General features: G+C 38.5%; 1 protein-coding gene across 1 annotated transcript in view; it reads left to right on the top strand.

Moving 5' to 3' along the window:
- Nucleotides 1–906: 906 nt before the first annotated feature.
- Nucleotides 907–20033, top strand: part of map1b (microtubule-associated protein 1B) — a 108801-nt gene continuing 89674 nt past the window's right edge. The window contains exons 1-2 of the mRNA XM_043707836.1: nucleotides 907–1126; nucleotides 9197–9298. Coding sequence (XP_043563771.1) covers nucleotides 955–1126; nucleotides 9197–9298 — 274 coding nt within the window. The 5' untranslated portion in view covers nucleotides 907–954. The remainder of the gene's footprint in view (nucleotides 1127–9196; nucleotides 9299–20033) is intronic.

Here is a 20033-nt window from a genome sequence, read left to right as displayed (position 1 = left end):
TGAGGATACAGTAGACATTTATTAGGAAGTTGCCAGAAATCTAGAACTTTAGAAATCAGAAAACAAAAATCAGTTGGGTTTGTTTTTTTTTTGGAACAGAGAAAGCTTAGGGAAGATCTAATTGCAGTGGGCCAAGACAGAATGGATAGGAAGGAATAGTCAAAGAGGTCAATAATCATCGATCTGACACTTAGAAGTGGAAGCATTAAAGGGGAGTTGAGGAGTAATTTTTTTTTTACTGACAATGAGATGATTCACTTTTGGGTGACAAAGGTGCAAACATTCATTGCATTTAAAACGACCACTTGGATATTTACTTGACTACTACAGGGTCAACAGGTGGATGGTTCGCTTCCAGTGGCCATGATAAACCAAATGGCCTTTTGCTGCTCCATCCATCTTTCTATGTTTCTCCCCTTCTATAACATCTCATTGTGTGCCATTGATGAGTTAAGATTCATGCTGAAGTTTATCAGTGTCCACTGAGCAATAGTCAATAGCTAATGGTTCAAGCACACAATCATTTAGATGTGGTCTTTATTCAAGTAAGTGAAACATCCTTAATGTCATTATTTATTACAACATTCGCTCAGCTCTGCCTGAACAAATATTTGGCAACAAGAGGCGTTAATCCTGAATATATCCTGACCCTGAGTATGACAGGGAGAAGGCTAGGAGAGGACAGAGCTGTTCAGAAATCAAAACAATAAAACTTGGCGGAATCTTGACCGCACTGTAATCCAACCATTGCTGCAAACTGGAGGACGTTCAGCCTCTGCTTGCCGTGGGTCTGATTCGCTGCCGATGACATCAGTTGGCGATGTGAAGTAGGCAGTTTCGTTGTCTCTCCTCCCCTGGAGCCGGCTAACGTCTGCTCTATAAAAGCGGACAAGCCTCGCCTCTCAGGCTCACTCACTCCCTGTCTAGTGCCGAGTACGGCCAGAGAGGCTGAGGATGGCGACCATAGAGGAGGACCCAGAAGCTTCGTGTAGCAAACTAAGCCCATCACCATCAAACACAAGCCTGACTCACCGTTTCCTCGACAATAAGTTCTATTTGCTAGTAGTTATTGGGGAAATTGTTACCGAAGATCATCTGAGATGTGCCATTTCAGATATAGAGCGAGGTAAGGGGCTTGCCTGCAGCATTAAGTAATACAATAACGCGGAACATGAGGGATAAACGCAGAGGGCAATGCTCAGTTTATGAATACTGAACTTAAATGTAACGTTGTAACTTTTCTTTAAAAAAATAAAATCACATTTTAATGATTTGGAGGCCAGTTGCTCCTGCTTTTGGAAATCCAGCTGTGATGTATCAGCGATTTAGTGATAACCTTGAAGAAATCAATAAGATTCAGATCGAGGGAATGGGAGCACCGATTCATTTAAGGAGTGCAGTTTCTTTGAATCTGTAGTTTATATTGTGGATTAAAACCATATAATTAATACGGCTGAAAGATAACCCATCCCTCCCGGTCTACCTAACATTAAATCATCTGTTGGCGCATGTTGCGGATCGAAGTTACCATGAAAGGCAATTCCGGAAATCTGACTGTTTTTTGAACGTTAAGCGCATTTATTTGAAGTGGACAAAATTCACTCTGCAAATTATTTGACAGATAATATTAAAGTGTTGTTTCAAACGCAGAGGTCTAATTAATGGGATCATGCACTCAAATCTACTTCCACTCGCTTTTTACCATTTCGTTCCATGCAGATCTTTGCCAAATCAACTAAACCAACAAAAAAAAGTACGTCTAAAAATGGTATTAAATCTGTGCAGTTCACCAGCATGTGTAACAATGCACGCAGGCGTCCTGTGCAACGAACTGTAGCCGCCCTTTTATTGTTTGTGCGTTGCTGCAGGGAAACTTATTGCAGGATCTTAATATAGGTTTCATTTAAAAATACATCCGATTTGATGTTTCGAATTGACAGGGCCATAGTTTTTCTTCTGGGCAGGATATTTGAAGCGTTGCATGGGTTTAGCGAGTCTAAAGGCGTTGTCCTTCCCCCCACCCCCTCTGTGTGAAAGCGATTTGAGTCTCACTTGTCACTGTCTGAAATTGACAGCAGCAGAATCCTGCTTTGATCGCAGGTTGCTGTACCTAACGGAGGGAAGCGCAAAAAAAAGGCATGTTTATTTTTTGAGGATGGGTTAAGTTTTGAATATAAAAAGGGACAATAAAGAGAGAAAACCGAGTGACAGTGAGAAACGTGCTTGGCAATGCCCTGAACTGCTGCCGCTGCTGCTTCCCATTCATTGAGCCGGTACCGGCTCGTGGGCGTGGTGCAGTCTCCGCACTGCGGTCTGTCCGGAAGCTGCTGGGGAACACTCAGACAAAGGGAGGGACGCTGGCTCAGGAGCCTGCTGGGAATTGTAGTCCTGCAACTTCCAGGGGGTGTCCCTCCCCGGTACCCCATACCCCCCATCCCATCCATATGTTCTAGAAACTCCCAACATCTTTAAAAACACGAATGCAAAGCGCTTTTGCGTGCATGACATTAATTGTTAGCAGACATAAAGGTATAGGGTGTGTAAGTGGAGAGAGCGTATGATTTTATTCTGTTTTAAAGCTGTGTGGAGATAAATTTTCCTGATGTTTTAAAGACTTTATTCCGGGCGTATTAGATTATTCTGGAAAACTGGACTGTTGCCAAGCGTTATTCGGTGTTCATAATAGATACAATCATGGATATTTCATACCGAGACCCCATCTCTGCATTGGGGATTAATTAGTGTGACGGGCATAATAATATGTAATATGCAAATATTGAGTAGAAAGATTTGGATATCAATTGAAAATACAACAGTAATTACAGCCAAAAACGTCTCTATTAGAACCAGAACTGAATCAATATGAATGAAAGCAAGGTTTACAGATTACTGAAGCTTTGTGCTTGTATGAATTAATAGAAGAATAGAAAGAATATTGTGAAAGAATACATCCATCATCACTTCCATCATTAATTAAATGTAGGTGGCTCATTTACATCTTGAATAAATGTATTAATAATAATAATTATAGCCGTGTTTTCACCAGCCCCACCTGTCCCTTCTGTTAGCTTCCCTATTTATATTTCCTTAGGCTTGTGGACTCCATGTCTCATTGTTCATTCAGATGGGTGGGGCAACTAGAGCAAGAGATTTCTCCATAGTCACTGGTTGCTATTCTGTTCTCAATCAACAGGGACCTACATGCTTTTTGAATGTTGGGTTAATTTTGAATTTTTTATTTTCCCCTTTGTCACTAATTGAGAGTGGAAGGCTCCAGTTTTGCATCTGAATAAGGGAGGCATACACTTCACAGTATTATTTATAAGTATATGGTTGTGTTTATGAATAAAATGAGTGACAGTTAGACATGATGCCCAACAATCTTCAGACAGCTGGTGAAGCTGGTGAATGCGTTATTATACAAGGAGAAAGTCATAAAGGCTGCTGCTTTTTAAACTATATATTTTTAAACTATTATAAATGACCTTTTATTTGATTTAATTGCTTTCCTGTTACAGTGGGAAACAAATGATGTGCACATTTTAAATATTTGCCCAATTTCCTATTATTTTCATAATGTATTATAACAGATTTTTAATCAGCTCAGGAGATACCATTACAGTGTACAGAATGCATTGTATGCGTTCTTGCTTTTCCTCCATTTTCAGAATCTGAGCTCACTGACTTTCCAAACCTGCAGTCAGAATTGATATTGATGATGGGCAAAAGCACATACATTGCAATCTCCTAAATAAATATTATACTGCAACAAAATATCTGCTGAGAAAATTGTGTTCCATTATGAGTTAGATTTCTACTAATGTGCAATATTTTATAGAAGTAGATATTAAAGCTTTATTGTGCATCCTTTTGACATCTAGAAGCATCCTTGTTTTCAGATTGGTGTGGTAAGATAGGGGTTTCATTTCTTATGGCAGTTAGAGAAATTTAATTCATTAGAAAAACAAACAAAAAGATGGTGCCTATGACCACAATGATGCTAGTTGTTGTGAAAACTCAATTAGTTCACTGATATCATTTTTATGGAAGGAGAATTGCCATCCTTGTCCAATCTGGCCAATATGTGACTCCAGCTCCACACTAACATGGCTGACTCTTACCTACTTCTGAAGTGGCCTAGCAATCCACAGAATTCTGTAAAACTGAAGGGTGAACAATAAATGCTCATGGCTTTTAATTACGAGTAGTTTTGTTTGAAGGTGAGGTTTCCCATTAAATTCATGTCTAATATGAACAATACATTCTCCAGATATATAAATAACTTCTATTACATCTGGGTATTTATCTGTCACTGAAACAGATGAGTTTAAATATGTAATAGTGAAATGCAGCAGTGATGGTAAGTGGTGAGAGTCATTTGTACCTGTTAGGTAGGGAGAGATGCATGCTGAGAATAAAGCATGTGCTTTGGGGAAGTGTTGTGAAGAACCCACTATTATAGACAGTCAAACATGTCGCAGCAATAATCTAACAGATACTAGCTTTGGTCCCAAGGAATTGCCTTTGAAATGACCCACCCTTTTCACTGCAGTATTTAATCTAGGAATTGGATTCATGCCTGGACATTAAACTGATTAGTCACGCAGTCTTGCTGTCGCTTTTAAAGAAAGAAGTGCATCTATGTGTATAGCACAGGCAAGTTTAACTGTAAATAGATGCAACAGTAGACTATCTTATGGTTTGGATTTTATTGGCTTGATTGGAATTCAGTAACTAAATACTTGACTCAAGGAGCCAGTTAAAATTTTGATTAGCAGAAAACAAACCATGATTGTTGAATACATGGAGCATTATTGTATGCAATATTCTTTTTGTATTGCTGCCAAGTAGGACCATGGTCCATATAGCCTCAAATCACACTAGGAAAACTAAATGGACAGATTGAGAACTTACTTGAATATTTATCAGGAAATTTAACAAGATTTGAATGAAATTCAACTGTAGCTATGTCCAAAGCATCTCTTTCATTTAAAGATATGGGCTTTGCTGGTGGGTCCAACACTTACTTGTCTCTCCCTAATTATCCTTGAGAAGATGGTGATGAGTTGACATCAAGAACAGCTGCAGTCAGTTTGGTGTATGTACAATCACAGTGCCATTAGGGAAGAAGTTGCACAATTTTGAAGCATCAACACTGAAAGAATAACAAAAGGATGGTGAGTGGCATGGATGGGATCTTGAAGGTGGTGATGGAGCCTTGTCAGTTTAGATGTTAATAGTTTTGTGTTGGAAAGGTCAAAGGAGCCTTGTAGATGGTACACATTACAGCTGCTGTGCACCAGTGGTGGAGAGAAAAGTTTGAGAATTTTGTGCCAGTCCATCTAGTTACATTGTCCTGGATGGTATCAAGTTTCTTGAGTGTTGTTGGAGCTGCACTCATCCAGACAAATGAGAAGCATTCCATCACACTCCTGACTTGTGCTTTGCAGATTGTAGACAGGATTTGGGAAGTCAGGAGGTGAGTTAATTGGCCAGGTGAAGATTCCTAGATTCTGAAATGCTCTTGTGGCCATGGTACTTGTGGCTAGTCCAGTTCAGTTCCTTGTCAATAGTAGCTTCCAGGATATTGATAGCGGAGGTCCAGTGATGGCAATACAATTGAATGTCAAGGGTGATGGTTATATTTTTCTCTGCTTGGAGGTGGCCATTGCCTAGCACTGGTGTGGTTTGAATATTGCTTGCCACTTTATCAACTGAGCCTGGATATTGTTGAGGTCTTACTGCATTAGGGCATGCACTGTTTCAGTATCTGAGGAGTGACGAATGTGCAATCATCAGCAAATATACCCACTTCTGACCTTATGATGGAGGGAAAGTCATTGATGAAGCAGCTGAAGAGGTTTGGGCCTAGGGCATTACCCTGAGGAACTCTTGCAGGGACGTTCTGGAACTGAGATGACTGACCTTGAACAACCACAATCATCTTCCTATGTACTAGGTATGATATTAATCAATGGATATTTCCCTCTGATTCTCACTGATTGTAAACTTTGTGAGGGCTCCTTGAAAATGCATTTAGTTAAATGTGTCAAGGGCAGTAACCCCACCTCCCTTCTTGAGTTCAGCTCTTTGTCTGTATTTGAACCAAATGTGGTAATGAGGTCAGGAGCTGAATGACACTGGTGCAATCCAAGCTGGGCATTGGTGAGCAAGTGCTACTGGAAAGCACTGTTGATGACACCTTCCATTACTTCACTAATGATTGAGAGCAGATTAATAGGGCAGTAATTGCTAGCTTGGATCTGTGCTGTCTTTTGTGAACAGGACATATGTGGGCAAATCTCCATATTGTTAGGTAGATGCCAACATTGTTGCTGGAACAGCTTAGCTAAAGGTACAACTAGTTCGGGAGCATATGTTCTGTACTATTGCCAGAGCCTTTGCAGTATCCAATATCATATGGACTGAATCAAAGGTTGCAAATGCTTCAGCCTTATCCTTTCATCCTTGAGCTCCCGCATCATTGAGAATAAGGACATTTGTGGAGTCTTTTCCTTTAATTGCAGTGTTGATTTAGTTTGTCTTAGTAGTTATCAGTGCCTTATTTGATAGCAGGTGGCCTGGCCTGTTTAATTCCTTTTTTTAAAGACTTTTTAGCAGTTTGTTACGACATAGTGACTTGCTAGGCCATTTCAGAGCACAGTTAAGAGTCAACCACATTTCTGTGGGTCTGGAGTCACATGTACGCTAGACCCAGTGGCAGTTTTCTTCCCTCGAAGGACATTAATGAACCTAATCGTTTTGTGCTGATTAACCATGGATTATGGGTGACCACTTTAGTTTTAATTCCAGGTTTTTGATTATTTATTATTCATCATCTATATGGTGGGATTCAAACCCAGGCTCCAGAGCATCGCCTGAGTGTGGGGTCTACTCCCCAGTGACAATACCACTACACCGTCATCTTCCCATGAAGGAACTTCAGCTATTTCAATGCATGTGAGAGATATAATAGGAATTGTACAGCATTATAGAATAAAGGCCACTTTGTTACTCATTATAGAATTGTTTTCTATGGTTGTGAGGGATGATGGCTGGTGCCAGAATTGATGAATGCTCCTTGAAGGCATCTTTGCGCTGCCAGTCAAGGACATTGATATCCATCTGTTCCAGTTCCTTTATGGTAAAAACTAAAGGAATCACCATTCTGCCCTCCCAATTCCTTAGGTACAGGGGCAGATTGTATATTAATATTGATCAAGGATATTCATTATAAATGAACAGGAAATGTAACACTTGGAATCAAAATAAATCAGTCTTGAAATGTACACTTGATCATGTTAGTGGTGCAACTGCTCGCTGAGCCTTCATGTGAATGTCCCAATAGCCTTGGAGGGTTATGTAAGTTTATGAATGAGTTTCCCAGTGACCAACACACAAGACCACACAATGAGATTTCACATTTTAGGACATTTGCTGTGAATAAACTATCTGAAATCAACATCAACTCCATGTTAGTATATGACTAATTGACTTTATAACAGAAAAGGTATTCTCTAACTTCTTAAAACAGCCAAAGTTTCATGACATTTTATATATTACATCACACTGAGTAGAAACACAGCTTTCTATTTCAGGCAAAATTAAAAGCAAAATATTATTTAAAGTTAAGCTCCTCCAGAATATCCTCTTTCTGCTATTACGGTGAATTGTTCTGTATCTTTTTAAACAAAATCACTTTCACTTATTTTCCTGAACATACTCAAATGGATTTCCAGCAGCAACATTTTATTCTTTAACTCTCAACAAGCTTCCTTTGAATAGTTGGCCCATTTCTCCCATGTACTCTGCTTGGAAGTTAAGCCAAAATCAATTCTTTTCCATGCTTAGCACAGCAGTACCTGTTGTACCTTTCTCAAATGTCTCAGGGTGACATTGAAAGTCTGTCTGCAGCAAGAACATTGCCTGTGAAACAACTCCACAGAGGCTGTATCCCGTCACCAAGTCACCCTTTATTTACACATGGAGAGTCCTTGACACTGATCCAGCTCCCTCACAACTAGGTCTTAGTGAACAAAACCTCTAACACTCCTGTTTATATCTTTCAGCCAGAGCTCCCTGATTGGATTAGGTTAACCCCCCAACCCCAATCAGGGAACTAATAGTCTGAGGTCTATTTGGTTGACCTCATTACACTCACTACAGCCTGTTCTCCTCTTTCCAGGTGTTAATGCTTGCATTTTACTTTCATTAAATTTTGACATGGTTCCTTGTCTCCATGGAGAAAGTGAGGTCTGCAGATGCTGGAGATCAGAGCTGGAAATGTGTTGCTGGAAACAACCTGCTGCGCTTTTCCAGCAACACATTTCCAGCTTCCTTGTCTCCATGGCAACCAAGTCATATAAGCTTATCTCTGGGCAGATTTACTATGAGGACATGTGGCTTGTCTCTATGCTGCTTTATTTTACCTTGAATTAAAGAAGACTAATGAAGACATAACTGTCTGATAAAGTCTCATGGACATGATCATGAACCTATGTGAAGTTATATTTCATCAAAACTATATGAGACATATTGTTGAAATGGACATATTGTTAAGCTTGAAGTGCTTTTTTACCCTTTTTAATTGTGATGTCCTATGCAGGCACCATTTTATTTTAAAATATATATGAATGGGACTAGCTCACCAATGTCTTAGCCAAGTCCATATTTTCAATGTATAAGTTAGTGTCATCAGATTTGTTAGCCTTTAAGGACATTAGAACCAAGGCCAAATCTGTGTGGACCTCATGGCTACACATTAGCACTAGTCAGTGTGGGTAATTGGTCATTGGTTAGCTGTAGAAGCACTTCAGTGGCACTTTGAATCCCCTGCCTGCGATTTGCTACCTTTACCAGCTACTGAAAATTTAGTTTGGAATTTTCTGACATATAGTTCAGTCCTGGACAATATTAATTAAATAAAAACAAAATACAAGTTACTTTTGAGCTGTTTCAATGCACTCTATAATGACATCGGAATCTTTTCGTGGTGTTTGAGCATTCAAGGTAAATTCTTAGTCTCTAAAGAAAAAGGTATTTCTATGTTCACATGCACCAAGCTTTAAGTCTGCATCCAGAGGGTTAACATTTAATTACCACCATTTCAACCTGAAATAGAGATTGTGCAAGGTTTCTTTACTATGGATCCTGGTACCTGCTAGAAATAATTCCATGTTGCTGCTTTTCTTTCCAGGTATCCGCTCTTGGGACACAGACTTGATAGCCTGCAACCTAGATCAGGAACTCAAACTCTTTGTATCACGCCATTCAGCTAGATTTTCAGCAGATGTTAGAGGTAAGGTTTTTTTCACAAATGCACTCCAAATTATAAGTAGCAGCTGATTGTGAAACACTTTACTACAAAAGTAATACAGTTTATCTTGGATTGCTCAGTGTAACTATGGGATGAGACTGACAATCCCTGAAACTATTTTATGCAGTAACACAATCAAAATTATTGTCTTTTCAAAAATACACTAGTTTAAAAATATGAAAAATATTAACCATGTTTAAAAATACTAAAAGAAGATTCAGAGATATTAGAATGCATGATCTTGCAAGATACAATAGCCCATCAAGGCTATGAATTATTTAAATCTTTTACAAGACTGTAATGCTATTCATTTTTCACCACTCCATCAGTAAGTTCCATGTAACAAGCATATTATTTGATCAACGCATTGGTTAATAATTTAGAAATTAGAAGTTTTTAATTATTTTGGAAAATCAAGTAGCACAAAATGCAGACTGCACATGGATTCAATTTTGTTTTAGATAATGTAAATGGAATTTTGTTGGGATTCCAATACTCATTCATTGTAACTGTGCCAGAATTACCAATTCCTATCATTTCCATGAAAGCCTTGCTGGATTTGCAGTAAAAGACCAGGGAAACCTCAATGGAATTTCAGCATCAAAATGTCTGCAATCTCAAGGCACTGAGTAACATTAATTGATTAGCGTGGTAAGGAGGGCTACTGTAAGCATGTTCAATTCCATTTGTGGTTCTGGCAGGTGCTGCTGCAGTTTGTGAAGCCAAACATTACATGAAAAATCAAATGAATAAAAGTGATTTTTCAAAACTGTTAATGACTTACAATATCTGTTTGGGATATGGAGTTGAAATATGACAAACAAGCCCCAGACTCTGGCACTTGCATCACTCACATGCAATTCCATAGTTGCTCACTTATCATTTGTTACAGTAATGTAATTTATGAAACATGCCTGCAGGAGAGAAGATATTGCAGTTTGATAGCATCCCTCCCAGGGTATATTTGTTCTGTTGATGAATTAATGCATTTAAATATGTGCACTTGATTTAAATATTAATGACTTTTAAAGAGGGAAGATTATTATATTGCCAATTTCCCTTCGTATAGCCGAAGGCCTTTTAATAAAACAATTTCCTATATTTGAAAATAGTGACCATATAAACTCTGTGCTTCAGTTCCCTGAATGGTCTCTGAGCTGCAGAAGGTGCTGGATATTGAATTAAATCCAACAGACCAGAGGTTCCAGGACCTGTGCTTGAATAGAACAGAACAAGGAAACAGTAGGCTTCTTCTAACACATTTCAAAATCCTTGCAATAGAGAGGGAAAATCAGCTCGAGTTCCCCTCAAGTGACTCTAGCTGGAAATTTCATAGTGCTGGCCATCTGGTGAAAAACCTGCCACTATTCATTACTTACCACTTACATTTATAAGGTGACGTTAAGGTAGAAAGCTTCCCCAAGGCATTTCACACTGTAAGAAAAACAAATAGCTTGCATAAGAAGAATGATCATGTAAACAGGATACTGGAGGATTCCTATTTCCTGTGGTGTAAGGAAATTGTACAGGGAAAAGAAAAAAAGTGAAAAACATATACTAATAAAAGGGAAAACACATACTGACTGATAGAGATGCCAGTGTTGGGAAAGAATGTTGGAGTTGAGGTTATATATAGATCAAGATTTGCAGAAATTACCAAATGAATATTGAGCATTCTCAATCAGGTCAATATAGAGAAAATTAAATAAATTTTTCCTATATTTGTTAATTTTCCAAGAGCATGTTGTGGAAACCAGCCATTTCGATTGAATCAAGAATAGAAAAGTATCCACAGGGGCAGGTTTCTAGACAGATTACCTCACTGAATAGAATCCAGATCACTACTTTTCAAGTATTTGAAAATATACTTCAAAGAGATTGGCCTTTGAATAGGAGATACATTAATCTTTGGACAAATGGCTGTCTAGAGTACTGAGACATTGGATGAGTTACAAAGGAACCAGTAACAAACTGCCAAGTTTTAAAAGGGGAAAAAAAAGTGGAAAAATAATGAAGCTTTTTCTTAGTTGCTCTTTTCTAATCCTGACAGAAATAATTCCCAGGATGACAGTAAACAGTATTGCTTTAGCAGCAGAATAAAGATGATTGTCTTGCTTTAAGACATTGATAAATTCAATCCATTATCTATGGCAAAATTTAGATACTGCACAGCTAATGTGCAATTAAGCTTGATGTGGAATTGAAATTTCATTTAGACCTTTTGAACTGTATTTTGATATTTAACTATGGTAAGTGTAAAATACTTACAAATTGTAACACATTGTTTAAAAACAAAACCAATCATGGTCTGGGCTATGGACAAACTATAAAATTAATAAACGTTGAGATTCATTTATAGATCTGCTCCTGGTTTTGTCAGGCCACAAAACTCCTAAGACCAGCTTGGAATTTGTACTGTCTACTGCCAATTACTAAAGCCTATTATTTTCATGAAGAAGTGCCTGGTCTCACTCAACATTTTTCTGCAGACATCGGAAATTTAGCAACATTTAGAAAATGTCTTTGGTAACACAGTGAGTTTGTTAGTCTACAATATTGCTGAATGGACTCCTTCTGTACTGTAACAGAAGGTACAATTTGGTCAATTCATTCTGTTGGCACCAATGTAAATTACTGCTTTGTCATGATACAGCTAACATTCTGCAATATTGTTGTAAATCAATTTATTGCTCAAGTTAAAAAAATCTTTGGGAATCATTATAGATTCATTTAGCGTAATGATATTATGTTACACTAACAAGCCAAATGTGACTGTTTCTATATCAACTGAAGAAAGATATCAACAAAAGCTATGATGCAGAACATGCTTGCTGGAAATGACATTTAATTGAATTTGTTATAATGGTCATGGATAGGCTTTTGGGGTTTGCTGTGGAGAGGGATATACTCAGAATGATCTGAGTTATTTTAGGACAATACAGCTTTTTGTCCAAAAATATATACTTTATAAAAAAAAATTGGTACTCACATACCATAACAGTTAAAACTGGACATAATCGAAAGTGCAGTGCAGTTTAAGTTCTTGCCATGCAGCATGTGGCACTTTGAGATGCCTCAGTACAAACACAGCACAAGCAATGTTTACAATATAATTTTCATGACAAAGATGCTAGCTGTGTGGTTTCACACAGTTTCCAGCTCCTCAGTATACCGTGGCAGATGGATAGTGACATTTCCCCATCAAGTCTTTGCAGTGGCAGTCCCTTTAATGTTTTGAATGCATTCTTCAGCGTGCAGCTGGAGACACAGGAAGATGCCAGAACTGGGCTATGGTAAACTGTTTGCACTGGAGGAACAACAATTTTTGGACAGGCCAAAGACTATCTCTCACTGAATTGATGGTCCTACCGCAGCAGTTGATGTTTGCCTTGGTGTTTGTCCTTGGGCACACCCTACATGCTCAGAGATCTATGTCATGGAGCTACCCGGAATGAATCTCGTCAACAGCCTCTGAATCTCTTTCTATACCTTCTTTGCAGTATAGTACAGTATAGTTTTTGAAGGAAGGGCTCAAAACTGTGCATTGCAGTGTAGACAGAAGGGTAACATTCTCTTTGTAGTTGGTATTGCCACTTACACTTGAGCATTATTTTAGTTACATTTGGATTAATTTACAATCTTCTTTTTAAAAACTAGTCTGAATTGGAATTTAATGTAAATTATATCTTAAGTGTGAAAAACATTTTATCTAAATTGAGTGAACAATGAATCAAGTTGATTGCATTAATAGTAAAATAGACTGATACTGAAGGCAGCAATGTTGAATGTGGCAGGAATATCAAGTTGAATTCTTTGTATTTAGACTCAAGGCTGTGCAAAGCATATGTATCACAGTCTATAATTTAACTCACTCCCAATAAAAATTTTTGAAAGTCAGTGATCAAAAGCAAATGTATCGGTACAGTACTGTCCACAAACGACATTGAACTGACAATCATTTCCTGGAGCTCGTCAATTTAAAATGTGCTTGTCAAGCAAAAGAAGGATTCTGAACATGTGGACAAACATTAAATATTCTTGTCAGATTCTGTCATTACATTCATCGTCCTTGAGTTTCCATATTGGGCAATTTCACAATCCATGCTTCATATTTACATATTACATAGTTGTAAATCTTTAGTCTTCTGGCTGGTTTTATTGGCTTTTCTGAGCATCTCCAGACACTGTTTACAATACTTTCTTCAGTCTGCTCTCTCTCTCTCTCTCTCTCTCTCTCTCTCTCTCTCTCTCTCTCTTTCTCTTTCTTTCTCTCTCTCAGTATTTATGTTTTAACTTGACAGGACATGCAAGACATTATTTCATGCTTCAAACTGGCAATTTTGTTTGAAGGAGTACTATCTGTCTAATATTCATAATAGTAGCATATAAAACACACATGTCCCAGGAAAAGATCTTTAATTCTGTCAAGATATTATTCAAAGTAACAAATTTTGGTATTAGTTGGTCTTATTACTACTTCTATTAGTATATTCAGTCCAGTAATTATGGAGCCAGTTTGTTTGTTGTTACTAAAATAAATATAGGCTTAAACATTAGTAATTATTTCTCAGTAATGATGTTCCTATGTGCTAAATTTTCTTAATAATTAGAAGGGATAAAATCACAAATATAACTCAATTCAAGTGCCATTAGCATTGATTAGTGTTTAAAAAGCAAAATATTGATCAGGAAGTAAAAGAGGAAATGCTGTAGAAAATCTAGGTCTGGTCTGGCAGCATCTGTGGAGAGAGAAGCAGAGTTCAAGTCTGTTATGACATCTTCACAACAGAAGAAGTAAGTTTGAAGAAAAATATTATGTTTGTTGTTCAAATGCAATTGGAGTTTTCTTTTCAATAGTGAAAGAGGCAGTCATTTCCGAAGTGCTGTTTTCAGGATTCAGCACTGTTTCTAAACCCCTCATGCTGTTTGTTTACAGAGTACTGGTTCATCCATTAATTTTACCAGTCAGCAAATATGTGGCAAAAGGGATATAAAGTAGGAACAGTAAAATAATTTTGCTATAACAGTCTATTGGGGTTGGGCAGAAAAAATCAACTTTAATAAAATTTAATTGTTTTCTTGCTACAGAATCAAATTGTTTTAAAAAACATATGCAATATAAATAACATTTCTTCAGTTAACTGGTTTGTATTTTAAGATTTGTCACTTGCAGGGAATAAAAAACATCCACAGTGCAATTTAAAGAAAGTGAGATGTACAGAATGTGGTGGCATTAACAGCTCAGTAATCTCAACGTGGGATGTGTTGTCCCTAACTGGCAGCAGTGATGAATTATTCCACCAGTTCTGCTGAAATCCTTTAAATGTATGCAGCAAGAATGCAGTGAGTGACTTAACATTCAGACGTTGAAGAAATGCAAAGGCCTTTCATGAGATGGTACAAGTTTATTGAGTCGGACAAAGTTTTATATTAATGTAGTATTCTGACATTGGACCTATTAAATGATTACAATTAAAATGTAAATTATGTTCTTTGTGATTATCACTTGTGCAGTCTGTAATTTAAAGAATGATCCATATGATTTTATATGCAGCTTTTGAACTTCAACAAATTACATTCTAATTTTCTTAAATTTTTATTTGATCCTTTTTTCCACCAATTCATATGGGTGTGAATGCCCTCCATTATTTTGTTCAATTGATTATTCCCCATGCATGAGTCTCAACATTCTGTGGGGTTTGTGGGCTAGTTTTCCCAGACAATGAGAAGTATGTTCAAGTGCACACAAGGTGTTAAAAGGGATGATGAGTCAGGAGCCAGGCAACATTCCATTCTTTTCCGGGTTTCACCCAGGCAAATTTTGAACCAAATGGGAACCACTTTATTGTGGGCTATGTCATTTAAATATACAATATGTTGTATTTTAACCACGGGTTAAAATTTTGCTCCAGTCAGGTGTGCGGAATCAGCAAATTTCCTGACTCTTCAAGTATGACTTAGTGGAGTTGTGGTCGGGGAAAGTGTCCCAAATGGTTAGATTGAAGTCTGCCTTGCTGCCCAAAGACATCATGTGTACAGGGTTACTGTGTGCTGAGGTAGGCTGTTTAAGAGGCTTCCATCCTTGTTCAGTAAAACAGAAAAATGCTCTAGCATTCATTGCTCACCCACACCTCTGCCTTATCCATCCTTCTCTTTGTCCTTACACTCTACAACATAACCAGTTTTCATTATGGGCATACCTCAATAACCATGCTGAAACAAAACAAAATATAGTTCATGTATCCATTAAAGACTTCACTATACTTTAAAAAACACAGGCAATGTATTTAAATCCCTTCAAATATTTAATTCCTTATAAAAATAAAATATCTTAGCAAGTCACCATAGTCCCAGAGACCACTGGCTGCCCTCCCAATAGAGGTGACTAGGGGCAGTTTGACTGTGGGTTAACATGTCTCTGGTTATGGACAAAGTTGAGAAGATGGGACTTTCATGGTCTCCTCAGCTAGTTCAGGAATTTAATCTGTACTGTTGGCATCACACTGCTTCGCAAACCAGCCAACTAAGCTAACAATCCCCTTGGTGCAGTGAGCTGGTTATGAACGTGCACAGGAACCCCCAGTGAATTGTGACTCCATTGGTATTGTGTTGAAGTTGTTTGCCTCTTCCTGATCAGCCACCTGCAGTCAGGAACAGCTTCTGTATTTGGGTGTATGTCCTTCAGGTTGTGATGGAATATCTGGTTATTCATTTCCAATGCATACAATCGAGGTGACAGCTGCTTCACACAGGTCCCAGCAAGTAACAATCCCCTTAAAAGCAAAAATGTATCTTGAAGGCTCCACATTAAACCACTTATACATCTATCAGTCAGATTGAATTTATAGGCCCTTAATGATAATAATAGGCTGTGGGATCAGTCAAGCAGCACTAATCCTGTAAAGAAATGTGAACAAAATCCTTGTGGAAGTGTAAGTACTTTTTTCCAACGGCAGACTGCTGTTTTTAAAAAAAAATTAAAGGGAAGGGAATTTAGATTACTAGCCAGCTTGACCGATACACAGAGCTTTACCACTTCTTGTATATACTCGTGATGATACATAATAATCCCATAGGTCTACCTGGATCTGTACCAAAGAGAACATTGACCTTTTCAATGGATTTTACCAATTTTGTCCTTTCATCAGTTGTCTAAAGCCCAAATGTTATGTTTCAAATACCTGGATGACCAAAATTGCCTCTGAGTAAAATGCACTTTTAAATGTAAATTACGGATATGTGAAATATTTCTTCTCCCAAGCCCTGGTAAAAATTGTGCATGTCTTCTTAAGGAATGGGCATCCAGAACCAGGGCTCTGCTAGGACTATTCTTCATCCTATCATTAGGAAGTGCACAAGAATGGGCAAGTGACTGAGGTCTCAGTGGGGGAGCACTTTGGGGCCAGGGATCACAATTCTATCAGTTTTAAAGTAATTATGAAAAAGGAGAGATCAGATCTACAAGTGAAAGTTCAAAATTAGAGTAATTTCGGCGTATTAGGCAAGAAATTTCAAAAGTTGATTAGGAGGCGTTATCACAGGTAAAAAGATGGTTGGAAATTGGGAGGCCTTCAAAAATGCGATTATGAGAGTACAGAGACAGTATGTCCCTGTTAGGATGAAAGGCAAGGCTGGTAGATGCAGGAAATGCTGGATAACTAGAGAAGCTCTGGTCAAGAGAAAGGAGGTGGCATATTTCAGGTATAGACATCGGGGATTGAGTGAATCCCTAGAGGAGTATAAAAACAGTAGGAGTATACTTAAGAGGAAAATCAGGATGGCAAAATAGCTTTGGCAAACATTAAGGGTAAAAGAACATGGGTGAGATACTAAATGAGTACTTCACGTCAGTACAAATTGTGGAGAAGAATATGAAAGCAAGAGAACTTGGGGAAATAAGTAGTGTTATCTTGAAAAGGGTCCATATTACAGAAGAGAAGGTGCTGGACATCTTAAAATGCATTAGGATGGATAAATTACTGGGATCTGATCACTTGTATTCCAGAACTTTATAGGAAACTAGGGAAGTGATTGCTGGGCTCCTTCCTGAGGGGATATTTGTACCTTCGACAGACACCGTTGAGGTGCTGGTTGACTGGAGACTGGCACCACATTAGCCATTATTTAGTTGGAAGAAAAAACCAGGGAGGATTCACATTTTTGGATCATTGGAATCTCTTCTGGGGTAGAGGTGACCTGTACAAGAAGGATGGATTGCACCTAAATTGGAAGGAAACTAATATACTGGCAGGGAGATTTTCTAGAGCTGCTCTGGTGGATTTAAACTAGTAAGGTAGGAAAGGGGGGTGCCAAGGGAGATAGTGAGGAAAGAGATCAATCTGAGACTGGTATAGTTGAGAAAAGAAGTGAGTCAAACAGTTAGGGCAGGTAAGGGCAAAGCAGAGAAAAAGGAAGGACAAATAAAGTAAACTGCATTTATTTTCAACGCAAGAGGCCTAACAGGGAAGGCAGATGAACTCAGGGCATGGTTAGGGACATGGGACTGGGATATCATAGCAATTACAGAAACATGGCTCAGGGATGGGCAGGACTGGAGCTTAATGTTCCAGGATACAAATACTACAGGAAGGATAGAAAGGGAGGCAAGAGAAGAGGGTGAGTGGTGATTTTGATAAGGGATAGCATTACAGTTGTGCTGAGGGAGGATATTCCCAGAAATTCATCCAGGCAAGTTATTTGGGCGGAACTGAGAAATAAGAAATGGATGATCACTTTATTGGGATTGTATTTTAGACCCCCTAATAATCAGAGGGAAATTAAGAAACAAATTTAGAAGGAGATTTCAGTTATCTGTAAGAATAATAGGGTGGTTATCATAGGGATTTTAACTTTGCAAACATAGACTGGGACTGCCATAGTGTTAAGGGTTTAGATGGAGAGGAATTTAAGTGTGTACAAGAAAATTTTCTGATTCAGTATGTGGATGTACCAACTAGAGAAAGTGCAAAACTTGACCTACTCTTGGGAAATAAGGCTGGGCAGGTGACTGAGGTGTCAGTGGGGGAGCACTTTGGGGCCAGCGACCATAATTCTATTAGTTTTAAAATAGTGATGGAAAAGGACAGACCATATCTAAAAGGTTGAAGTTCTAAATTGGAGGAATGATAATTTCGACGGTATGAGGCAAGAACTTTCAAAAGCTGATTGGGTGCAGATGTTCACAGGTAAAGGGACGGTTGGTAAATTGGAAGCCTTCAGAAATGAGATAACGAGAATCCAGAGACAGTATATTCCTGTCTGGATGAAAGAAAGACTGGTAGGTGTAGGGAATGCTGGATGACTAGAGAAATTGAGGGTTAGGTTAAGAGAAAGAAGGAAACATATGTCAGGTATAGATAGGAGAGATTGAATGAATCCTTAGAGTATAAAGGTGGTAGGAGTATACTCGAGGGAAATCAGGAGGGCAAAAAGGGGACACGAGATAGCTTTGGCAAATAGGATTAAGGAGAATCCAAAGGGTTTTTACAAATATATTAAGGACAAAAGGGTAACTAGAGAGAGAACAGGGCCCCTCAAAGATCAGCAAGGCGGCCTTTGTGTGGAGCTGCAGGAGATGGGAGAGATACTGAATGAATATTTTGCATCAGTGTTTACTGTGGAGAAGGACATGGAAGATATAGAATGTAGGGAAATAGATGGTGACACCTTGAAAAATATCCATATTACAGAGAAGGAAGTGCTGGATGTCTTGAAATCCATAAAGGTGTTAAAATCCTCAGGACCTGATCAGGTGTACCCGATAACTCTGTGGGAAGTGAGGGAAGTGATTGCTGGGCCCCTTGCTGAGATATTTGTATCATCGATAGTCACAGGTGAGGTGCCAGAAGACTAGAGGTTGGTTAACGTGGTGCCATTATTTAAGAAAGTTGGTAAGGATAAGCCAGAGAACTATAGACTGGTGAGCCTGACCTCAGTGGTGGGCAAGTTGTTGGAGGGAATCCTGAGGCTCAGGATGTACATGTATTTGGAAAGGCAAGGACTGATTACGGATAGTCAACATGACTTTGTACATGGGAAATCATGTCTCACTAACTTGATTGAGGTTTTTGAAGAAGTAACAAAGAGGATTGATGAGGGCAGAATGGTGAACATGATTTATATGGACTTCAGTAAGGCTTTCAACAAGATTCCCCATGGGAGACTGGTTAGCAAGGTTAGATCTTGTGGAACACATGGAGAGCTAGCCATATGGATATGCATCTGGCTCGAAGATAGAAGACAGAGGGTGATGGAGGGTTGTTTGTCAGGCTGGAGACCTGTGACCAGTGGAGTGCTACAAGGAATCGGTGCTAGGTCCACTATTTGTCATTTATATAAATGATTTGGATGTGAACGTAGGAGTTATAGTTATTAAGTTTTCAGGTGACACCAAAATTGGAGGTGTAGTCAACAGCGAAGAAGGTTACCTCAGATTACAATGGGATCTTGATCAGATGGGCCAATGGGCTAAGGAGTGGCAGATAGAGTTTAAATTTAGATAAATGCGCGATGCTGCATTTTGGGAAAGCAAATCTTAGCAGGACTTATACACTTAATGGTAAGGTCCTAGGGAGTGTTGCTGAACAAAGAGACCTTAGAGTGCAGGTTCATAGCTCCTTGAAAGTAGAGTCGCAGATAGCTAGGATAGTGAAGAAGGCATTGGGTATGCTTTCCTTTATTGGTCTGAGTATTGAGTACAGGAGTTGGGAGGTCATGT

Source organism: Chiloscyllium plagiosum, chromosome 2 (genome assembly GCF_004010195.1).
Source record: "Chiloscyllium plagiosum isolate BGI_BamShark_2017 chromosome 2, ASM401019v2, whole genome shotgun sequence".
Taxonomy (NCBI): Eukaryota; Metazoa; Chordata; class Chondrichthyes; order Orectolobiformes; family Hemiscylliidae; genus Chiloscyllium; species Chiloscyllium plagiosum.
Note: the sequence above shows the minus strand (reverse complement) of the source record. Positions and strands in the feature narration are given on the sequence as shown.